The 18,940-nt window shown below is 46.9% G+C and overlaps 1 protein-coding gene across 1 annotated transcript in view; it reads right to left on the reverse strand.

The window, feature by feature from the left end:
- Positions 1-18,940, reverse strand: part of U2SURP (U2 snRNP associated SURP domain containing) — a 776,636-nt gene that overhangs the window by 119,939 nt on the left and 637,757 nt on the right. Inside the window, exon 24 of the mRNA XM_085633584.1 lies at positions 18,526-18,636. Within this exon, the coding sequence (XP_085489710.1) occupies positions 18,526-18,636 (111 nt within the window). The remainder of the gene's footprint in view (positions 1-18,525; positions 18,637-18,940) is intronic.

Raw genomic sequence — 18,940 nt, forward strand, 5'->3', positions numbered from 1 at the left:
GTGCGTAAACCTTGCAGTGAAGTCACTTGGAGGTGGGTTGCTGTCCCCCTCTTTGCGTATGGCCTCTTCCTTGAGGGTGCCCTCAAAAGGATTGTCTTCCGTTTTGGTATTGCCAACTTTGTTGTTGCTGGCCCTGGCCTCCTCCTTGGTACCTTTGCTGAAGCGTTTGGTGTGAGACGACAGGCTGGTGGTTACCCCTGCCTGCTGGTCTCCGTGATGGTGCCCCCCTACACATGCCTCTGAATTGTAGTGCCCCCATGGACCTTGCAGTTTCATTCTCTTTCTTTAATTGATTTAATTTATCATCCACAGCTTTTCTGAATAGTTGTTCACCATTGAACAGTGTGTTTATTATGTTATTTTGTACTTCTGGTTTGAAACCTGAAATTCTTAGCCAGGCGTGCTTTCTCTCAGTGACCCTGATCATCATCTTTCTGCTAGATGTTTCTGCTGCATCTAGGGCTGATTTTAAACATGTGTTCGCCATGTTCTTCCCTTCTTCCACTAAGTGGCATACCCTTCTTTGGAATGGTTCTGGCAGATGTTTTAGTAGTTCACCTACTTCCTCCCAGTGATGATATGCATGTCTATTAATTAATGCATTTGAATTTGTGTTGCACCACTGAATTGCCGCACTTCGTTCCACCTAACTTCCCATGAGATCAATTCTCTTGCTCTCCTTGTCTGGTGGTGGCCCCACATTAGTGGGTACATTAGTTCTCTTCCTAGCCGTGGAAGTTATCATAGAATCAGCTGGCACTGACCCCCTGATAGACATAGGATCCTTAGAGAAATGTTTGTATTTTTTCTCACCCCTTGGTGTTACAGCCTTGCATGTAGCAGGTTCTTTAAAGGCTTTATTACCCTGGTCCAGCATACTTGGTAGCATGGGAAGGAATGGACTCCTTGTTTGTGTAGGCAGCAAGGTCTTTAGGAGAAAACAGGATTGCGGTTTTTCCTCCTCTAACTGCACTCCTTAAGTGTCTGCAGCCTTTTTTATCACCCGATTGTACATCCCAATGTCATCTGGTGGTGAGGGCCTCGAGGGGTACGAGTCTACCTCTTCTTCTGGTGATTCGGCGTCGAGATCTTGCCACTGCATGTCTTGCGCCTCCGAGGTCGCCGAATCGTGATAGGTTTGGTCCTCTCCCTCTCCTTCGGCCTCAAAGTAGTACTCTTTTTCCTCCTCTTCCTCGACCGGTTCTGGTGTTGTCGGCTGCTCTAGTTCTTCGACGTCTTTTTTGGCTTCGGTCGAAATTTTAGGCGCCATTTTGAATTGTTTCGTTTTCTCGTCTAAATCCTTGCGTTGCAAGATACTCGCCATTTCGTCTTCGAGCCTTTTCTTTTCCAACTCTGACGCTTGTGTTTCGGCGTCGAGATTTTCTGCCTTTCTTTTGGAGCTTGTCGATGTTGAAGTCGAAGCTTGTTTAACCCTTTCTTTTTTCGACATCGAAGAGTCCCTTTTGTGACTGCTCTTCGACGACTGTCTTTTCTAGGGTTTTCGACATCGAAGAGTCCTTGTCAAAGGAACCGACGGACTGTTCGTCCTTCGACGCACTTGCGGTGGTCGAATGTTTAGAGGCCAAGCCTCTTCGAGGACTGGGAGTCACTCTTTCGAGGGTTAGCTGATTGTTTGGGGGTCACTGCTTCGCTTACCTCCTTTGGAGTTTTTTTTCCGACCTCGACTGGAAGGTGTGCGTCCTCTTCGCCTTCAGGCCCTTCCGCAACGTTGTCCTCATCTTCGCTTGAGAGGCCGAGGTCTCAAAGCGACAGAGGTGGTCCTTGACCCTGCATGTTGTAATTTGCTCTTCTCTGCCTCTCTCTCACCCGTAGAGTTTTCGGGGTGAACGCCCAGCATGCGTTGCAATCTTCGCTTCGGTGGTCCAGCAGCAGGCAAAGGTTACTTGTGGTGACAATTATCCCAGAACTTGAATGGTGTCTTGTCCTTTACCGCGAACAGGGAGCTCCCTGTATGCGCATTCTCCGTAGGACGTCGAAGCTCCCATCTTTTTTCTCTTCGCTGTGTCCCGGTTCACCAACTCGAAGGCCGGTACATTGATAAAGTTATTTTCTTGGTGTTTTTGTTAGTTTTTGTCTATTTTTCTCTCCAAACTTCTGGAGCTCCTTCCGTATCGATCCAGACCCAACTGTGTAAAAAAAGAATCTGAAGATGGCGACCAAAGGTGGGAGCTTCCAGAGGAAGCAAGTGGACGTCACAGAAGGACACCAAATGGTGGTGGTATGGCGACGCCAACCGGCCACGAAAAAAATAAAAATATACTACAATTCCGGACCCAACCACTAGATGGCGGAATAATGCACAGCACAGTGAATCCAGAAAAGATTCACGCTGCAAAACCAGTGTTAACATAACATCTTTCCAATGCCCCTCTGCCTGTGACCAGTATGCCGATAAGCACTGCTGGAGAAGATGCATGTGCTCCCTGGCATTTGTGTACTATGGCTATGCAGCAGGCCATCATGCCTAGCAGACAAATCACTGTACTGACTGAACTGATGATGTAGCTGAGAAATAGGCAGTAGCTGCTGTAATGCCTGTACTTGGTTTGGTTGGATTAGGTTTTGCTGGTGACGGAGGTGAGAATGGCCCATGAGAGGGCTGAATCTGAAAAGGCTGGAGATGGGATTTGGTGGCATTTATGGTGCATCCCAACCGTGAGGGAGGGAAATGGTGGCCTGGGTGTAGCCAGGCACAGCTACTTGCCTGCACTCTTGATCAGCCAATCATCGATAGGGGAACATGTCAAAGTGGCCCCCGCCCCCCACTTGCTTGCACTCTTGATCAGCCAATTGTCAATAGAGGAATGCATGAAAGTGCACCGAATCCCCTTAAGATGGACGTTTACCACAGCTAGGCATTTAGTGAACACCATTGGTGCTGTGTGCGACGCCAATGACAAAACTTTAAACTGATAATGCTGGCCACTTGGCACAAAGCAGAGGTAGCAGGCGGTAGTAGTGAAGAGCGGGATGGAAGGGTATGTGGAAGCAGGCTTCCTTCAGATCAATTGTGGTCATGAAGTTGCCTTGCTGCAGCAATGGGTATCTTGCAGAGTAGTCATGTGAAAGTGTTCTGAAAGGATGCACTTGTCGAGGGGCCTGAGCTCTAGTATGGGCCTTAGGAACCATCCTTTTTGGGATTAGAAAGCATGCATTCACCTCCTTATTGTAATGGGGCAGTGGTACTGACTCTATGGTGCCCTTCAGGATGTATGCCTGAACCTCCTCCGGAAGAAGGCGCGAGTGTTCTGGGCTGACGATAATTGCAGGGTGGGATGTTTGTTGGGCTCGAAGTGAGCTCGAAGTAGTAGCTGTGCTTGATTGGAGGTGATCTCTTCCCAGCAAAGGAGAAACCCCTGACGTTTTCTGCAGACGGGGGTTGTGTGATGTGGGAAATGAGAGGCGAGCCACTAACTGCTTGGATGTAGAGGCTCCCTTGGAGAAGTACGTCTGCTTCTACCTTTGGAGTTGTTACCCCAGAATGAACTCCATGTGTAACCTATGCTTCACCTGCTGGTGGTAGGCCTGCTGATGCCAATGGAAGGACTGGTCAGGGGAGGTGGTCTTGGAGGTGTCTCTACCGTGCTGCCTCTGAAAGGAACCCCTCACTGATTGTGTTTGAAGGTAACTCAAGACTTTAGAAGTTTGTGTCTTTCCTAATCTTTTACAGCATCTCATCAACTTGTGGCCCCGCAAATGTGCTGTCCTTCGAAGGGCAAGTTAATGAGATGCTGTTTGAATTCCGGTCTAAAGCCAGAGGCGAGCAGTCATGCAAGATAAAGAATTAACCACTCTAGATGAGGTATCAGAAGTTCACAGCACACTGGAAAGTGACATTAGAGATGAGCTTTCCCTCTGCCACCAACTATTCCCCCATCTTCCTATCCTCAAGAGGGAGGTGCTGGAGCAGGACCTCTATCGCAACCCATTGTGTTCTGCCATAGTGGGATAGGAGGCCCACAGAATTGGCAATATGCTCTTGGGAACAGGACATCACCCATGACCTGTACTGCTGCTTGCTTAGGGGAGACAGCTAGGACATCCGGTGTACAATAGGAATTGGAATGAACGCTCCAACCTGGAGAGTGTCTCTACCAAGAAGTCATTTTCAGGAGTACGCAGTGGTGTTTTTTAATGGGGGTGGAAGGAGTCCTGCCTGTGAGATGCTCAAGGTTGGGTCGCCTGGGAGATCCACATCATAGTTTTCTCAAGGGTCGTTAGTGGGGTATAGTTAAAGAGGGGCGTCGAAGTTCTCACTGGGGGAGTAGGGAATACAACTGCCTGTGTCTCAAAAGCACAGTCGTGACTTACGATGGAAGCTAGTAGCAGGAGTTGTGGGTAGTGGTTTTGATGGAGGTGGAAGACTGGTAGCTTTGACGATAAGCGCCTACTTAGGGGCAGAAAGTGGGGGCCCCAGAGAAGGATCAGGCTTAGGGGCATCCCCGAAGGCAAGCTGTGTCTCTTGAGCAACGCTCCACCGGGGACAGAGGAAATCTAACCCGAATGGGGGTAGATAACTATAGTCTTTTTTCCCCTCATCGAGCTAATGCTGAAGATTCTCAAGGCTAGACCGGTCACTTCTTGGTGTCACTGCTGAGGCTGGTCTCTGTACCAATGGAGTTTTCGGCTCATACTGTAGCTGAGGAACTGATGAGGCCCCAAGCACCAAGTGTGCTATGGTGCTTCGCAACCCAGGTGCCTCTTTTGGCTGGAAGGCTGATGGGGAAGGGGGGGAGGGGGTTGAAGGGGGGTGCATGTGGTGGTGAGGTAGGGGGAAGAGGAGCTTCAGATTGAGTGTCTTTTTGTTTAGATCGAATCTTGGCTCAGAAGCCTTGCATCGATGTAAACTGGAGCACCAGGGCAGCGGCGAACCTTGCAGTGAGAGTGGCTTATGTGTGGGGTATTATGGACAATCCCCAGGGTTTTTGGGGGTGGCGGTGCTCCACCTTGGCATAGAGCGGTTTGTGCGACTTGTGAGTTTGTGTGTCAGTAGTCCTCTGCGTCGTCTTAGTGCACGGGCCGGTGCGGAGGGAGGTGGATGAGGCACCTTTGTCCTCTTCCTCTATCTGTTTGGGCTCTAAGGAGTCAGAGCAGATAATCTCCGGGGTGCAGCTGGTGGAGGGGCAGCATGGGGAAACTGATTCCTCTTCTTTAGTGCGGAGCGTGTCAGCTTTGCCAAATTTGTCTGGCATCTCCACAAAGGATTGCTGCATCGTGGGGTGAGCCAAGCATCCTGATGCCGAAGGGTCTTTTTGCACCTGAAGGTGATGCACAAGGCAGACAGTGTCTCATCATGCTCTGGGGAGACAGATTACCAACCCTTGGCATTTTGTATGGCACTAAGGACATTTCCCTGAATGGCGTTCATCATTTTCAGAATTAGCGCAGGAGGAGCCCCGAGGGGCAGGATGGTTGCCCTAAAGAATGGGACCTGGTATTTAGTAATGGTCTCTGAAGCATGTCAAGGGGAAGGAAGAAATAACCATGGAAGGTTTTCTTGGTGGCAGAATTGGGCCGATCAGGCCCTGGAAATGGTGTATGAGTCAAGTCCAGGAGCTGTGTCAAAACTGACCAAACGTGATGGTGGAGAAAAACAATTAACAATGGAGCCCATGCACATTGCCACCTAAGGGAGCAGCCAATTTACCCTGTGACTGAAAAGACTTCTTCAAAGAAATACAAGTTGCAAAACTAGATAGTAGGACTATGCAGAGCATAAGCATCTACAGCCACACATGCTACATAGTTAATCTTGTTTATATAAAACCTGAAAGGTGTTCATGAAGAAAGGGGTTAATCCGGTTGGGCATCTTACTCTTTTGAAAAAACATGTATGGCTCTGAGGAAATCAATTCTTGAAGTAATGACATCGCATTCAGAGATTAGCACAAATAAAAAGGCAATTTGTCATGACAACAGTATAAACTCATTGAAGAATGAATTCAAATTGTTTATGGGCTAAAGCAGCAACAAACCATTCAGAATATAACATGGATGAGGAGTGGAGAAAGGGGGCAACCAAATGAAACAAAGCAATGCTATGAAGGAGAAAACTATTTAACCTGAATGTTAACGTAAGCACTTACAACTGCCACATAGGCCATGAGGATCTCTGAATCGATAATGAAAAGAAGACAGGTTTGGGTTTAATGTGCCAAGGCATGCGACATTAGCAGATTACAGTGAAACATACAGGAAGGAGCCAGGAGTGGACTGAGAGAGATTTAGTAATTAACCAATCTCTCATGCAGATTACTGTAAGCACGAAAGATGAGGTGGAAGAACACACCAAACAGCTAATAGCAGCAGGAGAGATACATTCTTTAGTGGGCTGAGCAAAAGCATGACGACGAAGCGTCAAGCCATTGGCTGAAATAGACTGGATGAATAAAGTCAATTGCTGATCCAAAGCCATCTTTATGTATATTGTTACAAATATCTGTTTGACAGCACAGTTGTCAAAACCCAGACCTAAAATTGGCATGTACAACTATCAGAAAAGCACTGCCAGAAATAGGATCCAACAATTTTAAATTCTTCAAACTTTTGTACCAGAGAATTGCATCTCCGAGGTCAGAATGCACAGAGGTGAAACTTCATGCTTTCTGATGCGGTAAGCTGGTCTAAAGGAGCAGTGACCAATCTTAAAACGCTTTATCCATACCATGGATTATCACATGGTGGTAATGTCCCAAGCTAATTCTCCACCTTGCTCACCAACCGACATTAAGTGGTAAACATTTAGGGCAAGTGGTGTTCCCTGAAGGCTCCGATGTATAGAAGAAGTACCTGAGCTTGATCTTTGACACCACAAGCGTCTTCATAAATCAATATCCTAGTGGAACAGGTATACAGAACAAGTTACTTACCTTTTGTAACGTTTTTTCTGGTGGATACAGTATCTGCCTGTGGATTCTCACCTTTTGAATGATCCCAATGTGCAGCATTCCACTGAAACTTTTCTCCTCAGCTTTCCCACGGCGACGAGGACGTCACAATGGAACGGCCCCCGCATGCGACTCCACATATCTTAATCGGAGCCTTAAGACCTCGTCTGTATGCTGACGTCTGTTCCACCCATTTTTTTCGTGTCTTCAAGGAGAAACGGGTAAAGCAACAGCCTTCTCACAAGTATACATAGTATACAAAACATAACCAAATACGGAAACACACTATCATCGATATTTCCCAAATTGTAGCAAGCTCATGATTGAAACAAGAAATCACAAAACATTCATTAATTTTCAGTATAAGCAGACAGGCAACGGGGAAGTGGGTGGCTCAGTGAAGAATCCACAGACAGATACTATATCCACCAGAAAAAGTGTTACCGTAGGTAAGTAACTTGTTCTTCTGATGGATACATCTGCCTGTGGATTCCTCACCTTTGGAAATGAATCCCCAAGCAGTCCAGCTCTCAGAGGAGGGTGTCTGCCTATACCAAAAAAACCTGCAACAAAGAACAAGCAAAATGACCGTCCCTCCTCACTTCCGAATCCAAATAATAGTGCTTTGTAAAAGTGTGGAGGGAGGCCAAAGTTGCCTCTATGCAGATGCCTACCACAGGGACACCTCTAACCAAAGCCTAAGACGACTACTTAGCTCCGGTAGAACGAGCATTAATACATTCAGGAGGCTCCTTCTAGGCCAAGGCTTAGCAGATTTTGATGCACAGGATTATCCACTTGGACAGTGTTCTTTTGTGGACAGCCTTGCCCTTCATCCTGCCCACATATCCTATGAAGAGCTGATCGTTCAGCCTGAAGCCCAAGCTATTCGCCATCTTTGGGTCCAGTCGATGAAGTTTCTACTCCTCTTTAGAAGGGTGCAGGGGAGGGTAGAAAGTGGGTAAGGTGATGGACTGTCCCAAGTGGAATGGAGTGACCACTTTAGGCAGGAAAGCAGCTCTGGTCCTAAGAACCATCTTATCCGCATGGAACGATGTAAAAGGAGGCTAGGAACTAAGAGCCTGCATTCCACTCAACCTCCTAGCAGATGCGATTCCCACTAAAAATATCAAATAAATACTAGAAACCTTAAGGGACAACAACAAAGCAAACGTTTAAAGGGTGAACCCATCAATGTGAGAACCAAACTTCAAATCCCACCGAGGCATAATAAAAGGAGTGGGAGGAAACCTATTAGTGAGACCCTTAATGAATCTCATAACTATAGGAAATTTGAACAATGCAGGTTGATCCGGCAAAGAAAAGATGACAATGCAGATAAGTAACCTTTAACAGTTGCCACTGAGCAACCCTGTTGGGCCAGGGCAAGAGAAAAACTCAGAACATCAGATAAATGGGCGTTTAAGAGATCAGTTCATTTCTCTCCACATCATTTCACAAATTTAGCCCACCTACCAGCATAGAGATATTTGGTGGAGTGTCTTCTGGCTGATAAAATAACGTCCACCACATCGGGTGGGAGAGAGAAAGTACTCAGGTTGCCCCATTCAATCTCCAGGCATGAAGGTGGGGGTATAGAACCTGCCTCTGCAACAGATCTGCCCGGAGAGGGTGCAATGAGAGGTAAAGGAGGTCTGTGTACCACACTCTTCGCGGCCAATCTGGGGCGATCAATATGACTTGAGCACAGTCTTAGGAATCTTCCCCAGTACTCGAGGAATCAAGGGTATGGGGGAAACGTGTAAAAAAGCTGTGAGCCCCGGCCTAACTGAATTTGCATCCCCAATGCTCCCTGCGTCAGATACTGGAGACAGCAGAATGATGGGCAGTGAGCGCTCTTGTGAGCGGCAAACCAGTACAGCTGAGAAAATCTTCACATAGTGAAAATATGAAGAACCACATCCGCATGGAGAAGCCACTTGTGATCGGCCAAATATTGCCGACTGAGACTGTCCGCACACACATTAGATATGACCCTACTCCTCCCGGTTTGTTGATGTACCACACCGCAGTAGTGTTTTGCGTTAAGACTTGAACCGACCGACCGCGAAGGGAATGCGTTTGACCTTGAGAGCAAAACGCATCACCTGCAATTCCAAAGATTGATGTGCAACAACCTTTCCTCTGGAGACCAAAGACTTTTGACCTCCAGATCCCCCAGATGAGCTCCCCATCCGAGAGTGGAGGCATCCGTTATTCCGGTGGCCACCGGAGAAGGAGGGTGAAATGGCTTTGATTGAGACAGGTTGCTTAGGACACTCCACCATTGCAGATCCGCTGCAGTGTCTCTGGAGATTCTGACCACCTCCGAGATCTCTGTTGTGTTGAAACCACTGCCTGCAGAGGCACCACTGGAGGGCCCTCATATGCCAGCGTGCATGGTTGACCAACAGAATGTAGGCAGCAAACAGACCGAGCTGGCACAAAGACCTTCAGGACTGGAACAGACGCTCCATTCTGAAAAATTGCAATCATAGCCTGGATGTCTTGAATCCTCGGAGGCGGGAAGGTACGACACAGTAGCGTCAAGTACTGCTCCTATGAACAGGTTGAGCTGAGAGGGCACCAGGTGAGACTTGGGTACATTTATCGAAAAAACCTAAACTGAACAACAGCTGTGTTGTTACCTGTAAATGATGTACTACTATCTCTAGCGACTTCGCTTTGAGCAGCCAGTCATCCAGATAGGGAAACACAGGAATCCCAGACAGTCCGAGATGTGCTGCGACCACCGCCACCACCTTTGTGAAGAACACGGTGCGGAAGTAAGGCAGAACGGAAGGACAGCAAACTGGTAATGTTGAGACCCCACAGTAAAAAGGAGAAACTTCCGATGGGACTACAGAATGAGAATGTGAATGTGAAAATACGCATCCTGGAAATCAATCAACAACACCAAGTCTTTCTTCTCCAGCGCGAGAAGAACCTGTGCCAGTGTCCACATTTTGAACTTTTCCTGTTTGAGGCAAAAATTCAATACCCTGAGTTTGACAATCGTCTATAAGCGACCGTCCTTTTTGGGAATCAAGAAGTACTGGCAGTAGCACCTATGACCGCTTTCCTGCTCTGAAACTATCTCAATTGCATCTTTTTGCAGCATTGACGGTACTCCCGGATGGAGAAGCAGAAGATGCTCTTCCGAGCAAAGGCCCTGATGGGGAGGGAAATGAGAGGGAAACTCCTGGAAGAGTAGGACATACTCATTTTCTACGAACTTTCAAACCCAGAGGTCTGTAGTGACTGACCTCCAATGAGGTAGAAAATAGGCCACCACCCGTCATCCCACTGGACAAGCATGCTCTAAGATGGCAGAGCTAGAGCTGCTTCCCTGCCATAACAGTTGGAGTGGCAGAAGAGAAGGAGGTGGAGGAGGAGACTTGTTGTCAAGCAGAACTCCACAGGTGATCTCTGCCCCTTCCTCTGTAGGACCTATACAGAGGATTTGCCTGCTGCTGTGGCTGTTGTCTACCGTGAAAGGACAAGTTCTTCTCGAAGCCATGAAACCTGCAGAATTGTCTATAGTCCCTGGCTGGGTCTGAAGCCCTAAGAACCTTGCTGTTGCCTTGCTATCCTTAAAGCGCTGCAGCGTTGAATACGCCTTGGCTCCAAACAAGCGAGACCCATCTAAACGCAAGTCTGGTAACCTAGCTTGTACATCAGGCAAAAAGCCCAAACCCCGTAACCAGGTTTGCCTTCTCATTGCAGCAGACAAGCCCATTGCTCTGGCTACAGAGTCCGCCGTGTCCAGCCCAGATTGGATTACTTTAAGTGCAGCAGCCGGAGCAATTGTCAGCAGTTCAGAAAAATGCCCCATGACCTCTGTAGACCATTTTGGAACAAGCCCCTTAGCTGTATGAGGATGTGAATGTACCGTCCTAAGAGAAATGTGGCATTCGTAGATTTCAAGGCCATAGTCCCCGATGAAAAAACCTTTTTGGCCGACTGCTCCATTCGCTTCGATTCCCTATCAGCAGGCGTGGATGGAAAAGAGCCTGCTGATAGCTTAGAACAAGAAGCTTGGACCACTAGGTTTTCCGGTGAAGGATGGGAGGAAAGAAAAGCTGGATCCCCAGGAGCTACTTTGCAACTTCTAGCCACTGTCCTGAAAACTGCAGGGGAGAACATCCAAAATAGGCTCAGTTAAAGCCTCATTGAAGGGCAGCAATGGTTCTGACGCAGAAGTCCATGAATGGAGAACATCCGTTAGAATGTTTAGTTTCAATTCAGCTGTGGGAAGCGGCAACTCGAAAAGGTCCGCAGCTTTTCGAATTACCGCATAATATGAAGTCACTTCAGGAGGCGGCAAGCCCTCAGGTGACGTCAATTCCCACTCAGGGGAAGTATCCAGACCACTAGCCTCTGGTAACCCCTCAAAATCAGGGTAAAGGTCCACTATCTCTCCTTCATCCCCTTCATGCCCCTCTTGATATGCCACTTCCTTCAACAGCCTTTGAGCCTCTCTTCGAGACCTCATCTTCGGTATCAGTGGAGCCGGTGACCTCAGAACCGGCGTCGTAGGAGGATCCACAGGAACAGGGTTCGAAGTCGGCTGTGGTCGTACAAGCGCCGGTTCGGATCTAGACGGAGCCGGAGAAAAAACAACTAATGGAACACGATCCTCTGGAAAATGCAACAGCGTCAGCAACCTCTGCTCTGGTGGAAGCAGACTTCCTAGTGCCACAGGCATAAAAGACCTGAATGGTGCCTGGGGAAAATGAGGGGGAAACCCTCCCAGAGAGTAAGCGAACAAACCCATGGGGCCAACGGGTGATCCAGTAGGATTCGCAGCCCTTGCGAAAATGCTATACATAGCATTTAAAAAATGAAATAGATCCGATCCCGGAGTCTGGAATGTAGGATATGCTGGATCCGTAACGAAGGGCTCTGGAGCCGTACGTGAAGGAACCAAATTCAGCTCCGAATGTGGAGTAGATGTTCTCGGCGCCAGAGGAGCAGAACTCAGCACCGGAGTAACATTCCTCGGAGTCAGAAGAGTAACAGCCCTTGGTGCCGGGAACAGAGCCAGAGAAACCCCTGGTGAAGGAGTTGGAGAGATCTCATCCCTAGGATGACGCCTAGGACTCTGAGACACCGACTTCGGAGTTGCGTCCTTCGAAGAATGATGCAGAGAAACATGGCACTGCTTCTTCCTGTGCTTCTTGGAGGACCTCGAAGTATGAGGCGTTGGTGCCTTCGATCGGGTACAAGATCTCCTGTGACCCTTCATCTGTCTTTTTGCTTTGACCATGAACAACCTGGCCTCCCATTCTTTCAGGGCGTTCGGATTCATCCTCTTACATGAAGTGCATGTCCCGACGTCGTGATCCTAGGACAGGCCCCACAAACAATGTTCGTGCTGGTCAGTGATGGACATCCGGCCCCCGAATCCCGGCTCCGACTTGAATCAAGACTTCCTAGAAGTAGTCATCTTCAATGGCTACAAAGTCACAGCAACAGTAACAATGAAAACTCTTAGAAATGGAAAGCCGGGGAAAAAAAGGGAACGGACGTCAGCACGCCAACAAGGTCTTCCTATGGCACTGATGACGTCATGCGGAGTCGCGTGCGGAGCCATTCTATTGTGACATCCTTGTCGACGTGGGAGAGGTGAGGAGAAAAATTTCAGTGGACTGCTGCGTATTATGGTAATTCAATAGTTGAGGAATCCACATGCAGATATACCCATCAGAATAATATCTACTCTCTGGGACATCTTCTGCCCGTGTCAATGTCTAAACTAAATTCACATATTTGTGTCAAAAAACGTAATGCGTAATGCTTAATTCATAATTATTTTTATTTCTTCTCATTTCATTCAAACAAAGGAACACATTAACCAACCAATTCTCAGGCAAAGGTAGACTTCTCACCTTTACTCTCAAACACATTACACTTATTGGGCTTTACCTTAGACCCTACCCTCTCTTTAATCAACTAAGTAGGGAAACTTCCGCTACTCACTAAAAAAGTCAAGCATTTACCTTCTCTAAACCAAAAGAAAACTGCTATGAAAGCTAAATCCCCTCCAGGGTAGATTTCACACATGCTGCTTTAGTAGGTGGGCAACAACTCTCACTCACTGTGTGCAAAGCAAAGGTTAAAACAAAAGAAAAAATGTAATCACATTGCACCAACTCTATGCAACATGCACTGGATACCTATTCCAGCAGGAATTCATTTCAAATTGTATGTCATTTATAAAGCCTTGCATCTGGTGGAGAAATCCACTGAGTTGACAAACTAGCTTTTTATTTCAGGCAACCTTAGATCTCTCCAAAGTCAATTTCAGGATGGTCAGGAAATATCTGAAAACTCACCTTACGACATAAACCAACCTAGAATTGAGTTCTTCTCTGCCTTAATTAGAACTGTCTGTTAACAGTGGTCTTCACATTTACCATGTTGGTTTCTATCATGCTTTAAGAACTATTTCTATAAATTAACATTTTTGACAAGATTATGAATCTGCTGTAGTGTGCTTTTCGAATAAGTTCTTATTGCAAAGTGGGTCTTTTTTGAGTGACCACCCGGTTTTAATTTTTCTTTTGAACTCACCTGATGGTAATCGTGAACCCCATAACACTGGGACACTGCTAACATTGTATGTGCTCTGACCCCTAAAACATGTTGAAATTGGCTTGAAACCAGATTGACACATCTAACTTTCTTATAAGTCCATAGTATGTAATGCAAAAGTAAACCCATGACATGGAAAGTTAAATGCCAGTTGCGGAATGCAGCACCTATTGTGCTTTCTACTACAGTGGCAGTGAAAACATGGCTTGAGGCCTAACCTGGGTATCCAAACAGCAGCAACGTGAACCCTGCTGCACAGACCTGTCAAAAATCCCTTCTGAGAGGTATGAAAACCTCATTTTAAATATTAAGTAAGACACCCCTAAGTGTACCTTGCACCCACAAGGTATGGAGCATATTATTTAATAGTGGATCTTGCGTGACAAAATGGCATGTTGCCCCTACTGACTAGGCCCAAAACAACATGGTTAGCGGTCAGGCTGTAGCTGGCACATAGGAAAAGTAGAAAGTATAGATTACACACTTTAATCTAACAACATTTTGCCTACGCTCGCTACAGACTACAAATACTTTTTTATATTCAATAAAAACCCAATCTAATGAAAAAGTTGTATTTTCATAAAATGTATGGGAAATGTACCTTTTAGAAAGTTACCTTTACCGTGCCTGACATTGCTAGAGGCTAAATTGCATTAGCTCTCCAGGAACTGCCCAGCCTGTCTTTGGCCAGAATTAGGGGTGAAAGAAGTGTGAAAATTAATATTAGAGCAGGGACAACAACTTGGGAGAGGGAATGAGTTTTCTTCCCCTGGCAGGAAGAACAGTTGAGGTGGACCCAGGAACTTAACTCCAAAGGGGCCTGACCTGTAATAAGCAAATGTTGGGTGACACTTGGAAAACCCAAGCTTTTGCCAATCCCCCTAGTTAGGCTGGCACAAAACCCAGTGGGAGAACAGCTACCCCCAGAACAGATTTTGAATAACCACAGAGAATGCTCAGTAACCTTCCCAGACTTCTGGCTGGGAATAAACGTTCTGCACAGGGTGAGAAGAATTTTGCCCACCCTGGATTTTGGGAAAAAGGTGCACTGTGGGAGTGCTTGCAGTAGGGCGAACATGAACTACTACAAAATAGGGAAGGGGTGCCCCTGGGACCTTCTACCCCATTGAGCAGGGAGGAGACAGGAGACACCTGCACTCAACTAGTGCTGCAATACAAATGTGGCACCCTCCTCAGAATACTTTCTGGACCTGCGGAAGAACAGAAGAAGGACTGCACCTACTGTCTGAGACCTGTGAGGACACCCGATGGGGTGGACCTGCTTCCACTTGTACCAGGACAATGTGGACTCCAAGGCTCAGTAGACTGACCTCCTGTGTGGTTTCAGGGACACAACAAGCTGAAAGACTTGGTTGTTATGGAGAGGAAAGTGTTAACTTGGTTACACGACATGGAACCGTTATCAGAAGAAGATATGGGGACATTGAAATCCCCTAGTCCCTCTGCTTAAGCAAGATAGACTACAACCAGCCGAGGTAAATGGAAGGCTTAATCATTGGACCATTTTGAAAAACCCCAAATATCAACCGCACCAAGACAGAAAGGGGGTCCAGAACTCGTATCTCTTTCTCATCTAGTCCGAGATATCCAACTTAGCAATGTGTTTCATTGATTGCAAAGATAAACCAAAGGGGTCGAACTGCCAAACCATGTCTTTCCTGGACTGGAAACAAGATTCCTGGGACCGGCTTCTGGCTAATCAGCCGTCATCAGCCAGGCTAGCTTAAATCCAGTGGCAAAGTGAGCAAGGGACCCACGTCTGGGCATACCCTGCCAACTTAGGGCGAACAAAGAAAAACCAAAGGGGATGATGGACGGAGTGTTGAACAATGCAAGCACTCACTCCCAGTCAACTGATCTGGGTTTAATCCATCATCATTCTTTAGCTCACTCCGCCACCCCAGTTCAGACATGGCCATATGCAAATCAGTCTGACCCTGTGCCTCATGGGAACAGTCCAGCCCGAACTGCCAAGCCATGTCTTCCCTGGACCGGAAACAAGCTTCCTAGGACCGGTTTCTGGCATTTCAGCAGTCTTCAGCCCAGCATGCAAAATTGTAGACACTGTGTGTTATCAACTGAGGCAAACAGATCTAACCAAGGCTTTCCCCACTGCTGAAAGATACCTTGTGCCACCTACAGGTGGAGACGCCATCTTTTGGCATCTTCAGCTGAGTTTGTTCGCTCTGGCATTCAGAAAACCCACCAGTTGTTGAATCACTAGGGAAATGCCCTGCTGCTCCAGCCATGTCCAGAGGCGCAGGGCCTCCAGATAAAGGGCCCACTACACCACCCCGCCTTGTTTGTTGTCTGTGGACACTTGAACCAGCCTTACCCTGATGGAGGGTAGAAAGACTTTCAATGCCAGTGGATTGATGTGGAGTTCAGACTCCACCGGAGACCAGAGTCCTCGGATCTCCACCTCTCCCAGATGGCCACCCCATCCCAGGAGTGACACACCTATCACTACTGTCAGATTTCGTTGGGTAAGGAAGAAGGTACTGTCTGTGACCCAATCGCAGTTCGTTAGCCACCACTGCAGATCGTTCACAGTTCCTTCAGAGATTTGGACCAGGTCGGAGAGCTTCCCCTGATGCGGCATCCACTGGAACTTCAGGTCCCACTGAAGAGCCTGCATATGCCATCTGACATGTGTTACCAGCAGGATGCAGGCCATGAGGACCAGCAGCTTGAGAGTCTATCTCACCAAAACCAGGACAGTGGCTTAAATATCGGTATCATAGCCTGAATACCACTGACTCACCACTCAGGAGGATACGCACGAAACTGCACCATGTCTAGAACAACTCCAATGAAAGGGAGCGTCTGAGAGGGAGTCAGATGTGACTTTGGCATGTTGATAGTAATCCTCAGTGAGTGCAGAAGGTTCGCCATAGTCTGGAGTTGGGAGGAGACAGCCTGGGGTGAGCCTGCCTTCAGCAGCCAGTGGTAAAGGCAGGGGTGACCGTTGGGCTCACCGAGTTCCTCACACCACTCCATACTCTGTTATTCCTCATAGGGCTGGTATTCTAAAGAGTCCAGTGACTCCTTTCAGACTTCCCCAAGGCCTAGCCCATACGGCTCTGTGTCTGAGTTGGAGATGACAATGGAGATGGCGGCACCAAGAATGTCGGCATCGGTGCCGGGGAAGGTTGAAATGGTACGACGGGCATCAGTCAGGATCCTTGTACGCCCCCTGGATCCGGAACCGCCGGTGTGGAAACAGAAGGGTCTAGCGGGTCCAGAAGGCGCTTCCGAGGGGTCGGGCCACCCTAATATGAGGCGCATATGCTCATAGAACTCCTTAAGTTGGGTGGGGGTCACTACAGCTTTCGGAAATTCTGAGAGGCATGGAGTCGGCCCAGGTTCTGTGGAACGAAGCCTAAAATGCACACGGATGAGGTGAAGTCAAAGAGTGCTTCAACTTCTTGCTCTTTTTCTTGCATCTCTTACTGGAGTGTCTAGAGGATGTCGGCTCATGAGCGCTTCCACTTCAGGGACCACTCCCTCAAAGCCTTTGGGGCCATGATCCAGCAATCGAGCACGACTTAGTCATGGTGGCCATCCAGGCACCACAGTCAAGATGCGGGTCTGTCACCGACCGACATCGGTCGGTGACCAGCACCTCAGGGGTTGAAACTGGACTTGCACCATGACATCCTTAACACACCAGGATGTAAGTCCTCAAAAACAGTCGACAAAAAGGTGAAAAAAACGTATAAAAAAAAGACAGAAGGGTAGCTCTTCTCCAGATCATCATAGGGTGGCGCAGAAAGAAAAGAACTGACGTCAGCGTGTCTGGGTGGCGCCTATATAGGTACTTTGACGTCACTTCCGCCGCAGGCAATGGATGCAGAATCGATTTACGCCACCTACCAGTGTGCAGGGGTACTGCTCACATAAAATCTTCCGGTTCCAGTCTGATGCCTGGGGAAATTCAAAAAGTAAGGAATGTGCAACCAGAAGTCTATCAGATGCGCGGTCTACTGCTTCCATAGACCATTAGTGGCATGTTGTGCTTTTTGGTACTATTTCCACTTAAATCTTTAACAATTCTCATCTCTGGTCCCCCTTGTTGTTTTGGTCTTATTTTACACAGTGTTATTTTCTTTATTTTATAATTGGTCGCAAAATTTTTGTTGCGTTTTGCATGACTTTTTCTACCTTGTATGCACTGCTTACCTTTTACACATTGCTTCTGATTTAAGTCTGATTGCTTTGTGTCACGGTACCAGGGACGGGGCACATATTTCATTTGTGTGACATAGCAGGTGTGGGGGTTATTCTTCCAGGTGCACACTTGTCCACCCCAAATAATAATACACTTTTCTACAGTTCTGAATAAGTAGTTCAAATACATGTTGTAGTGCATGTCACCATAAGTACACTGCCACATTAAGTGTGAGGTTTACCCTCTCAAAAGTTAATAATGTGCAGCAGAAATAAAATGGAGTGTAATATATTATTGAAGCATGGGCAGCAAAGACTTTTCTCTAGTCATAGGCCCATGAAAAAAGCACCGCTGCCAGTTTGCACAACTTGGTGAGGAAGCCAATACCTGCCTGTTGATATAAAACAAGGTAATTGTTGGGCATGTGTACAATAGCACCCTTTGTATTCACAAACAGTGAAGGAAGGTTCTAGACTTTCAAAGAGCACATTTAAGACCACAGAGATACACTGGGTAGTATTGTGTCATGTAATCTGCAGAATTCTGAATCAAAATGTGCTCAGGGTTAGACGATCACTGAAAATCAATCATCATTAACTTTTCTTTCTAAAAAATATTACAAGACAAGTTGGATGCAAGCATTTGATTGTGATTTGAAGCAAAGCATGCACATCTATAAAGAGTAGCACAAGAAAAGAAAGGCAATTTAAATGTTCTGTTATTCCACCTTTCTAAAACCTCTTCTACGATATCATCTTAGCCACAGCATTCAAACACCATCAAATTTAAATGTTTGTCTGTGGAATAAATATTTGTGACAATTCTCACCCTTTGAAGGAGTTTGTCTCTGTAGTGTTCAACCTGCTCCTGCATGCTCAGACCAGATTTCTTTGGCCTTTTGCCAGATTCCAACTCATCCTGAAACTTCATCACTTTTAGCTGTGAACCAATATTGAACATTTAATAAAATGCAAGCAAACATTTGAACAATGTTCTTTACAACTGGCACTTGAAAAAGTCAATATTAAGTATGTATCATTAGGGAGTGGCAGATACATAAAGTCTACACTGTGTTTGAGCAAAGATTTCAAATGACGAAACCTTCATGAACAATCAAACAAAACAACCAACTAAATACAACAAATTTTAGCATGCAGAAAAAGCAAAACAATATAGGATTGTAGGAAGCTGGCTCTTTATGTGATATATCATTAATCTGATATAAAGGGTAAAAAGTCAAGGG

The sequence above is a fragment of the Triturus cristatus genome, chromosome 11 (genome assembly GCF_964204655.1).
Source record: "Triturus cristatus chromosome 11, aTriCri1.1, whole genome shotgun sequence".
Classification (NCBI taxonomy): Eukaryota; Metazoa; Chordata; class Amphibia; order Caudata; family Salamandridae; genus Triturus; species Triturus cristatus.